The sequence below is a fragment of the Loxodonta africana genome, chromosome 1 (genome assembly GCF_030014295.1).
Source record: "Loxodonta africana isolate mLoxAfr1 chromosome 1, mLoxAfr1.hap2, whole genome shotgun sequence".
Lineage (NCBI taxonomy): Eukaryota > Metazoa > Chordata > Mammalia > Proboscidea > Elephantidae > Loxodonta > Loxodonta africana.
Genome location: NC_087342.1, coordinates 2,956,375 through 2,967,715, shown reverse-complemented (window position 1 = coordinate 2,967,715; position 11,341 = coordinate 2,956,375). Strand labels below are relative to the sequence as shown.

Sequence of the window (11,341 nt, the reverse complement as noted above, 5' to 3'; positions counted from 1 at the left end):
AGGTATGTGTATGCCACGTATCCCAGTTAAGTGTATGCCACGTATCCCAGTTATGTGTATGTCAAGTATCCCAGTTATGTGTATGCCACATATCCCAGCTATGTGTATGTCACATATCCCAGCTATGTGTATGGCACATATCCCAGCTGTGTGTATGTCACATATACCAGCTGTGTGTATGTCACATATACCAGCTGTGTGTATGCCACATATCCCAGTTAAGTGTATGCCACATATCCCAGTTATGTGTATGTCACATATCCCAGTTATGTGTATGCCACATATCCCAGTTACGTGCATGTCACATATCCCAGTTATGTGTATGTCACATATACCAGTTATGTGTATGCCACATATCCCAGTTATATGTATGTCATATATACCAGCTATGTGTATGCCACATATCCCAGTTATGTATATGCCACATATCCCAGTTATGTGTATGCCGTATATCCCAGTTATGTCATATATACCAGTTAAAGCATGTGGACTTTAAATATTTTTAGTCTGCTGTATGTCAATTATACCTCAGTAAAGCTGCCCCTTTTTTTTTTTTTTTTTAAGCAGTGGTGTCCTCAAGGAGATGTTTAGAGTGAAGTAATATCTTTTAGATTTGGTAGTGAGAAGCCTTTAGTGACTTGAGTGAGGGCAGTTCCCAATGAGTGGAGGTTTTTCCTTTCAGTTGAAGGTAATTATCGAGTCGGAATCGCCTCGACAGCTATGGGTTTGGTTTTTTGGTATTATACCCCTCCAGCTGGAATTATCAGTTATTTATTGAACACTTAGTTGTTTGTATATTTATTGTAGCAGGACTCTTTATAAAAATATGGAAATTATACTAAAAGTAAGGTATTTTTTTTTTTCAACTTCCCTGTTTTGTTGTTGTGGTTTTGTTTCCCCCAGATTTGTGTGGCTATTTGGAGGAAGAAGAGGAAAGTACCACTGTTCAAAAATTTATAGACCACCTGCTCCATAAAGATGTGTTGGATTCTGGGATGTTGGAAGGTCTTGGAATGAAGGAAAACCAAGACAGGAAGCAGCAGAAGGACCCTTGTCTTACCATGGAGATGAGACATAAGCAGGTGGGAGGGAAAAACAAAATTAAAATGGATAACAGGAACCAGTCTTTGTGTAACACATTTAATAAGCTTAAATAAAGACAGGCTTTATTATGAAAAAGGGTGCCATCTGTGGTTTGGTTAGAAAGAATAAAAATAAAATATAAGAACTTCAGAAGAGGAATGATGCCCATCGACTGAGGTAGGAAGCAGTTTATTTAAGAATAACCAAAAAAAAGGAGTAATTGACCTTGACCAATAAAGTGGTGAACAAAACTTTATTAGTTCAGATGTGGCACTTCCTAATTATAAATACGTAGATTGGGTTTTGCTTTAATTCGGTTTTTGAATTGTGACATTATATTAGTATCATAAATATTCTGGTGAATGTTATCATGATAATTCTTTTCTAGACAACTGAAATTCACTCATTTTGTGATTATAGTTTGAAAGAGAGGACAGAGCTGAATTAAATCTAGTTCAGCTATTTTGAATTAGCAAGGCATGTGGGAAATGTCTTATCTCCAAAGGGATGAGTAGGTTATAGGAAAAAGACTGGTATCTGAACACCTCGTAGAGGCGCTTTAGGGAATCAGAGTGACTAAGCCTTTGCCGTCATATCTAGAACTAAGGCTGAACTGGAATTAATGTCTATACGTGTGTGTGTTATCTTTTTGTAACACTGAGTTTCTGATTGCCAGGTTTGAAAATCACTGGTTTAAACCATCAGGGTGTGTCTGTTCTCACACTGGGGATGGTGGGGAAGCAGAGGTAGAAGGATGACCCTGGTTTGGATTTTTGGCAAAAGGGAAGAAAGAGAGTTCGTAAGAGATAGCCGTTGTCTAGCAGTCATATCACAACTGGAGAGTAAGAAGAACAACTGAAGTGAAGCAGAGACGAAAGGACCACTCAATTTATACCTGGTCGTGCCTCTAAAGAATTAATAGGTTTGAAAAGATAAATGTGCTTGCTCTCTGAATTTTATGTCTTTGATTTCCAAAATTAAAAAAAATCACTGGTGTATTTAAATAATAGAAGATACGAATAAAGGCTGTGATGTTTCTGAAAGCAGTATATAACTGTTCTAACCTTCACAATATAGCCCTCAAAAAAAAAATCCCTATTCTTTCTTAAATAGTAATTGGTATCCCGACGGGACCTAAGTGATAGCAGTAATACACACATTGAAAATTCTTGTGGGTGGGTAATTATTACTCAGTAAGAACCCAGAACTTGGGATTTGACCCACGAGATTCTCAAGCTTTCCATGATGTAGATCGTTCCCAGATGGTTTGAGAGTCACCTGACCTGACGTCAGCTAAAATTTTTATTGGCCCTTACCCAGTTAAAAAATGAATTGCCTCCATTCAACCAACAAACAGTGGTATTCTGTGCCAGAGCGTTTCAAACAGTGTGTGTTATGAACTGTAATGTGCTCTGAGGTTTTTTGCATATCCCTTTTTACTTGAAGGCTGCATCTCACCATTGGTGTGAGTGCTTAAACCCTCAGCTGCTAACTAAAAGGTCAGCAGTTCAAACCCACTAGCAGCTCTGCGGGAGAAAGACATGGCAATCTGCTTCTGCAAAGATTATAGCCTTGGAAATTCTATACGGCAGTTCTACTCTGTCCTGTAGGGTCGCTATGAGTCAGAATCGACTCAACAGCAGTGGGTTTAGTTTTGGGGTTGTATTCTCTTTCAGGTGAAAGAAAATCGCTTAAGACGGGAGAAGGAACTAGAGTGCCAGAGAATCGAAAAGGCCTTGAGAAAAGCGGCCTTCTTAGAGGCTCAGCGTCTGGTGCAAGAAGAGAAGAAAAGGAAGGCCCTGGAGGCCAAGAAGGAGGAGGAGGAGATTCAGAGGGAGATGGTGAAGCTGCGCAGAGAGATAATCGAGAGGAGACGTACCGTGGAAGAAGTGTGGAAAACGTAAGCCAGCCCTGCTGAGCAGCGTGGGGTCCCTCTTTAGGCAGCCGTTTTGGAAGTGCTCTGAAGTTCTTAGAAGGCACACTGCAATGGTAAAGCACCAGAGAGGCATCACCCACTATTTCGCTATCTTAACAAGTTAACTGTTTTCATTTTTCCATGTTTCTTCCTGGTCTTGGTCCCTTTACATACCTGGTTGCAATCATAAAGTACATCTAATTTGGTATTCTGCTTGTTGTCGTTAACACATTGCCCAGAGCCCTGTGGTCCATACATTACTCCACTGAGTTCTCATACCATAATGTATGTAATGAACCCCTCCCCAGACTAGTAAGTGTTTAGGCTATTTCAGATTTTTCACTAATTATTATTGCAGTGAGCATCCTTCAACAGAGCCTTTTTGTTCTTTTGAGTTATATTCTTAGGATAAATTTTTAGGAGTGTAATTACTGAGTTAAATGGTATGAGCCTTTTTATGACTCTGGGAACATTGCCAAATTGCTTTCCAAATACATCTTACTGATTTACACAATGGCCAACTGTAGACCAGTTGGCCACACCCTTCCCACCATTGGGGAATATCATGGTTTTCAATATTTCTGTGGTTTTCATAGGTGTAATACTGATTAATTTGCATGTCTTTGGTTCCCTGAGCATTATAAGGTTGAACATATTTCCTTCTGTGTGTTTGTTCATGGTGCCTTGTCGTGTTGTGAATTGCTTCCATGTTTTTCTTCCTAAAATGCATATGGAAACTCACCACTGCCTTCCCGCCCACGAATAAAGGAGAAAAAAATATCTGACATAAGAGGAAAATCGAAACAGTCTTCACAGGATATAGTACTGTTACCCAGCCTCCATGGAGAAAATGAGCTTCATAAATGAAATAACTGACGTCTTTATTCCGAGAAACAGCACTGTTGGGTGAACCGTGAAAGCCTTGGAACAACATGACCTAAGTGCCTGAGTACTCAAACTGAGAGGCCTGGAAGACCTATAAGATAATCCCTTCCACCCCCATCAGCCCACACAGCTTTCTCCCCCTGTGTTCTTGATTGCCTTTAATCCTACTCAGTTTAAAACAGCTTGGTCGTGGACGTGCGCTTCACTCTTTCAAGTGCCAGGCTCCGGCCTCCTCCAGACACCAGACCTTTCAGAAAGCAATCACCAGTATGTTAGTGAGTTCTTGCTAAGGTCAGCCTTGCTTTTCAGATTGCTCCCAAGCCTTGAAAAAACCTAGGCTGACCTAAAATAACTTGTGAAAACAAGTACCATTTGATGGTAGCAGGAGGCTGTGCTCATGGTGGGCACTCAACAGCCATTCCTTTAAAAATGAAAATCACAACCTTGCCCGTGGTTACGGTGACACAGGCAATCTGCTCTACGTCTGGGTGTGTTAAGTGGTTTTACCTTGGCAGAAGGCAATTTGGCAATAAACAACAAGAGCCATAAAAAGTGTTCTATCTCTTAGCCTGGGAATTCCAGTCCTAGAAAAACTGTCCACAGAAAATGATCAGAAATCTGGGCAAAGATTTATGCACAAAGATAATTGCCATCATGTAACATATAATAGCAGGTATTAATATTAGAGAAATCAGTAAATAGTTGTGGAACAATGAAACAGCAGTGACATGTCATCAGTGTTTTTTCCTAGGTGGAACGTGGTGTCATACCTCTCCAGCTTTTCACGATGACCATGTATACGCTTTCATTACAGATACACATTTTAAGGTTCTTTTTAAACGTCAGATCCATGGTATTAAAACTATATTTCCTTAAATGCCCATGATCTGCCTGTAACCATCTAATCTGACATAGTTATGGCATTAGTAATATTGAGGAGAGGTAGTAAAATTTTGTCATTGGTAGAGCTTTTTAACTTATTTGTAAGCTATTCTTTTTTAAAAAAATGCCTTTGAGTCAATTCTGACTCATAGCGACCCTATAGGGCAGAGTAGAACTGTCCCCTAGGGTTTCAAAGGAGCGGCAGGTGGATTCAAACAGCAGACCTTTTGGTTAGCAGCGGAACTGTTAACCACTGCACCACCAGGGCTCCATATGCTATCCTCTATCTGCTTTCTTATATAATTTCTAAGTATCTCCTCCAAGATATTTTATTAGTTACAAAGTGAAAAATTGTAACTTTACGCTGGAAAAACCAGCAGATACCACCTTAACCAAGTCCTCAAGGTTAATGTCATCAGTAACGTCTTATACCCTCTCTATGAGCCATGAGAGACTATCTATAGCATAATCTGGCATTCCCCTCTTGATTTGAGTTTCTGCAGCTGTAAAATAAAGTTCAGAGAGATGGGGTGACTTGCTTGAGGTTTCACAGCTGGCTTATGACCAGATCCCTTGAATCCCGATTCCTGGTCTGAGGCTGTCTTCACCGCATCATTAATTCTATACGCTTCGTACATACACCAACCAAAAAACCAAAGCCACTGCTGTGGAGTCAATTCCAACCCATAGCGACCTCATAGCAGGTAGTAGAACTGCCCCATGGGGTTTCCAAGGACTGACTGGTGGATTCAAACTTCGGGCCTTTTGGTTAACAGCTGTGGCACTTAACCACTGTGCCACCAGGGCTCGTTTGTACATATACACATATCTATATAGTTAAAAACCCTAAAATATGAAGGCGCTGCCGTCCGGTGGATTCTGACTCACGGAAGCCTCACGAGTAGGCACTGACTGAATGGCAACCGATTTGGCCTTGGCTTTTAGCCGTAAGCCTGCTTGAACTGACGAGTGAAAGAGGAGTGGCCTGGACGATGAAGAGTGGATAGGTGGGTGAGAAGAAGAACGGCTAGAAAGATGTGTCCATGAGCAACAAACTGACCAAAGAGGAATGGCCTGGACGATGAAGAGTGGATAGGTGGGTGAGAAGAAGAACGGCTAGAAAGATGTGTCCATGAGCAACAAACTGACCAAGGGATTCTGATTCCAGGTAGTACCCAACTCACGACGTGTTGGACTCACAGCAAACTGCACTGAGAACATCTGCGTTTGTTTTTTGTTTTGTTTTGTACATCTTATTGTTAGTAACACGTACTACATACAATGTTGCCACTTATAATTTGTTGATGTCATTCTCAGATGTTCAGTCACACTTGCTCTATAATTTACTCTTCGAAACACTGGCATATAGCCAGCTGTGGCCTGGTCTTCACTGGTGTTGGTATTGGTAACGGATAGAAAGTCGGATGATGTTCGGCTCTCACGACATACAACAACTGAACTGGGCACATACCTAACAGCCGTTACAACTCTGACTTCATTGTTATGACGCTGACGCCAGCTTCATTGGAGACCAGGCCTATAGCCTGATCTTATTGAGCGTTTTCTACCCTCAGGAGTATCCGTTGTTAATTTCATCGTTGGAGTAAATTTTAATAATTTTATGATTCGTGTTTTTTTATGTATTAAAATATACCTGTAAGTTTATATGTAATGTTTCCAGTCCCGAAAGACAAAGATTAGATTTATAAAGATTCTGATAAAAAAGGCAATAATAATGAAAAAAAAAATGTGGTATTCAACTTACATCAGAACCACGTAAGACGGAATAGTCAGAACGAACTCCATTGTCATAAGCTGGGCACGACCTGCCTCCCTGGAGGCCTTTTCCTTACTGTCATTTGAGTTCTAGTTTTTTCTATCTTCAGCTATTTTTGAATTATTCTAGATTCTATGGAAACATGGGTGGCATAGTGGTTAAGTGCTACGGCTGCTAACCAAAGGGTCGGCAGTTTGACTCCACCAGGTGCTCCGTGGAAACCCTATGGAGTAGCTCTGCTCTGACCTACAGGGTTGCTATGAGTCGGAATCGGCTTGACAGCAACAGGCGTGGGTTTCTAGATTCTGTTCTCTCTTTGGTCGTTAACACCTGATTCTTTTATTTATTTTTCTCCCTAGAAACTTGGTAAAAACCTTGTGGTAAGACTCTCATTCCTTTCTTACTTGATGATCGTCCTCCTTCCCCCTTTTAAGGAGAGAAGGGATTATGTATATATTAGAGAATACCTAATAGCCATTAACTCTCGAATCTTAATTGAATATTGCTCTACATTAAACTCAGTGAAAATACTAAACTATCTTTATGGCTTTCCACTTTTAAAGTACTTTATAGCAATTTTATTTCACTTAACCTGTATTTTAAAAAGGAATAAACTAAGTCTCCAAGAAGCAAAACAACATCACCCACTACATGGTTTTAGAGCCGGATCTAGAAAAAACAAAACTCTGTCTTCAGATAGAGAATTCAGTGTTCATTCCACTCTACCAGATTGTGATTCCTTATTGTTAAATCTATTGTGAACACGTGTATTTTTAAATTACTACTAATAGAGAGAAGAAAAAGCAAGAAGAAAGTTCTCAAAGGACGCCAGAAAAAGATATGTGTGAAAGTGCTCCTATTCCTCTGGATGAAGAAAAAATAGCAAAAGAGAGAAAGAGGAAACTGAAAGAGTTATTAATCCAAGTTTCCAAGGAAAATCACCAGGTGGGAATTTCTCTTTTTTCAGCATTCTGTAGTTGACATGACAAGGAGCTCGGTCAGAGACGGGGCACAGTCACAACATGGCCCAGACTATTCTGTGCTGCTCGGCTGACCTCATGAGCGGGGCAGGCCTCCAGTCCTCGTTTCTGGACCTGTTCTCTGTGTACTCTGGTGTGATCCTGGGAAACTGGAGGGTGAACTTGGGATCTCCTCCTAAGTTACCCTCTTCAACTAGCATGTAAGGTAGCTCCCTGATAGTTTTTGAAAGCTTGGCTTCCCCTTTGGACCTTAAGGATCCAAGGTTTAAGGGTTTTCTGAATTATTCAGGAGATACAAAACTTGGTTATTTGCCTTGCGACAGCTCAGACCCTAAAGCAGTGATACGTTTACATTTGTGCTTCCCCTTTTAATGTTCTCGTTTTATCTTACTGCTCTCTTTCTCTCTCACTTTCTCTTCCTATGAAATTCACTGGTCGATTTTTTATAGACAAATGAGCATCCTCCCTAGGCCATTTAGGCAGAATAAGTTTTTTTCGATCAAGTGGGATTGGCATTAAGTATGACTTTGGGGCTTATGGCATTTTAGGTGAAAGGAGCAACATGGAAAAGATGTGAATTAGAAGGTCCGATGAGAAAAGATAAATATGTACATTTTTATGTCTCCCACTGTGCCCACCCCAGGGCCTTAGGCATTGCTAAAATTCAGTGAAAGTTAGTGGAAAGAATACTGGAATGCATGGATTTCATAAGAGAAAAGAGAATGTCAGGAAAACATTGAGGGAATTTATTAAATGTTAGGCATAGACTTACAAAAGCCCTGGAAACAGGAATTTGAATCTGAAATAGATAACTGAGATAAGAGGAAGGAAATGAAGTAGTCAAAAAAAAAAAAAAAAGATGTGATTGATGGTGGCACATTCGACTTAGTGGCAGGAAGTCCTGACTGTTCAGATATTAAACAACTAGAGTTTGGTCAGAGTTTTTCCTTTAAAAATTGAGAGGGAAGTGTGGTAGGAAGAAGTATTAGGAGTTGGGAGAAAGATTGGCAAGGACTCTCAGATGCCACATCCTGCATGAGGGATGGAGTTCGTGTGTCCTCTTGTAAAGACAGTTCAGATTTCTCAGAAAAAACAGTAAGGGAAATGGGTATTCAGGGGACCCTCTGGAGAAGGCAGAAGTGCCACTTAAATTATCTCCACTTTGCTACACATTTTGCTTGATTCAAACCTATACTTTATTATTTTTGTTTTATTTTTAAAATAACTGTAGACATACAGAAAAGTTGCAAAGATAGTTCAGAGTTCCTGAACACTGTTCATATAGCTTCTTACATCCAAACCAAAAACCAAACCCACTGCCATCAAGTCAATTCCAGCTCATAGCAACCCTATAGGACAGAGTAGAACTGCCCCATAGGTTTCCAAGGCCAAAATCTTTATGGAAGCAGACTGCCACATCTTTCTCCCGTGGAGCACCTAGTGGGTTCAAACCACCGAACTTTCGGTTAGCAGCCAATTGCTTTAACCACTGCATCACCAGGGCTCCTAACATCTTACATAAGCATAGTGTAATCATCAAAACCAGGAAATTAACATTAGCACAGTACTATTAAATACTGTTAGGTAAACTTGTAGATCTATTAGAATGTCAACAGTTTTCCACTGATGTCTTCTTTCTGTTGCAGGTCTCAATCGAGAATTCCATGGAGCATTTAGTTGTCTTGTCTCCTTAGGGCCCTTCAGTCTGTGACATAGTTCCTAAGGCTTTCCTAGTCTTTTATGACCTTGACATTTTGAGGAGTGCTGGTCACTTACACTTGTAAAATGCCTCTCGATTTGGGCTCATGTGGTGTTTTCTCATGCTTAGACTGAGATTACGCATGTTTGTTTGGCAAGCATACTGCAGAAATGGTGGTGTTCCGTTCTCAGTCTGTAGTGTCAGGGGTTACGCAATGTAGATATGTCTTATTGCTGTTGATGTTAACCTCGGTCACTTGGTTGTGAAGGCAGTGTCTTCCAGATTTCTCCACTGCAAACTTACTATTTTTCATTTTATAATTAATATAAGTTTTGGAGGAGATCCTGTGAAACTGTGCAAATATCCTCTTTCTCCGTAAACTTTCATCTGCTAGTTTTAGCCCGCAGTGGGGATCTTGCCTGAGCAGGTAGTGATGTGGTCTTTATCTGGTGGTGGTTTTGTATTACCCTCATTCCTTCTACATTTGTTAACCAAAATTCTTCTATGAGAAGAAAGATTTGTTTATTCATTTACTCATTCATTTTTTTTTAATATGGACTCATATATACTTATTCTGTGGGTTACAGTCTACTATTATTGTTGTTCCTTTTGTTATCCAAGTGCTGCAGGTTTGGCCATTGGGAGATCTTTCAGTCTGGTTCCTTCCAACATGCCTCCGCCCTTTTTGAACGTGGCATTCAAGGCATGCTCATCTGTAACTTACTTCAGTATCTACCTGTGTAGACATTAAAAATGTTCCGACTTCATGGTGATATATCTCCACCCTAACCCAGCACCACAGGTTACAGTGTCTTCCCCCTTGCTTCTTCGTAATGTCTTTCTCTGACAGTGAGAAACCTGGCTCTCATTACCTCTCATGAATTATTGTGCTCAATCCTTTGGTTAGTTCTTTTCCTCCCCGTCCCATTCAGTGTGTTCCATCATTTGTTTGTGATATATGAACCTCTAATTTAGATTTCCCCAGTGTGATCCAGAACCTTCCAGTGTGGGTATAACTGAGGCATGGTAAAATCCACCAGACTCCTCAGGCTTTGACTTGGAGTCAGCTGGAGACAGGTCAGTCCTTTGGAAGCAGCCCCAGGAGTAGGCAGGCCCTCTGGGCCATCACTTCCGTCCCAGGCAGCGCTCCTAGCCTGGTTTTAAAGGAGCCTCGGTCTGCCCCTGGGTAATGAAACTTGGATACTCAGCAGCCTAGATATGACTACACGATAGGAGTGGGTGGGGGTGCCTAGCTGACTTGCCGTGAGCCTCTAGACAAGGGGAGATTCTTGTCACCACCCTCAGAATGGCTCACCCAACAGAAATAACTGCATAGAGCACTTGTGGTAAGACTGCAGAGACTGTTCCCAGGAGAGGCTGTAGCACAGACGCCTGTAATTCCTGTTATTTTTGTGCTTTGACTCTGAATTTTATTTGTTCCCCCAGACAGTCTCTTCGCATCTCGTTTGGGCCCCATCGTTTAATAGAAGACTTCCTGAGGAACACAGTGCAGACACTCTTATCAAAACACAGGTGCAGGTGTGGCAGTATTCAAGCGTCTTCTCCCCACGTTTCATTGCTGGGTCTTTTTGTTTTATCAAACACATCTATCTGTTTTTGTGTAGAAGCTTTCTGCTTCCAGCCTATCCCATTTTCTCTTTGATCTTACAGTGAAATCTCTTGGGGAGATGCAGCAGTCCACTAAGTGTAACTGCTAATTAGCAGAAACCACAAGGGATTAACTATGAAATTCTTACACTATTTGGAAAATGGCCTTCTTAATTCTCACCCTGTTCTGAAGTACATTTAATGTTTTCTTAATAAGATTGGAAAGTCTATGATGTTTCCTGCTTGTGAAAGTTAAAGAGAACAATGAAAGATGGTGAGACACCGACCTAAATCCTGATTCCATGGGGAGAGTGTTGGTTTGCTTCTTTTGTTGGGTTTTTCTCTTAAAGAGTAAGATAATAATGACCCAGGAGAGTTGTTGTAAAAGTTATGCTTGTGGTATCATGCCTTCCAAAAGCCCACTGAGCTAGACTAAGGTGACGTGGAGAAACATGGAAAGAAAGCGTGGACTTTTTCTAACAGGATGATGAAATCTGTAGCTGAGTACCTCA

The 11,341-nt window shown here is 40.8% G+C and overlaps 1 protein-coding gene across 4 annotated transcripts in view; it reads left to right on the top strand.

The window, feature by feature from the left end:
* Window positions 1–11,341, top strand: part of CCDC191 (coiled-coil domain containing 191) — an 88,879-nt gene that overhangs the window by 25,507 nt on the left and 52,031 nt on the right. For 3 of the 4 annotated variants that reach the window (XM_023551772.2, XM_010593013.3, XM_023551773.2), the window contains exons 5-8: window positions 904–1,082; window positions 2,760–2,983; window positions 7,334–7,487; window positions 10,668–10,760. In XM_023551772.2, the coding sequence (XP_023407540.2) occupies window positions 904–1,082; window positions 2,760–2,983; window positions 7,334–7,487; window positions 10,668–10,760 (650 nt within the window). The remainder of the gene's footprint in view (window positions 1–903; window positions 1,083–2,759; window positions 2,984–7,333; window positions 7,488–10,667; window positions 10,761–11,341) is intronic. The other variant, XM_023551771.2, reaches the window with a different exon arrangement.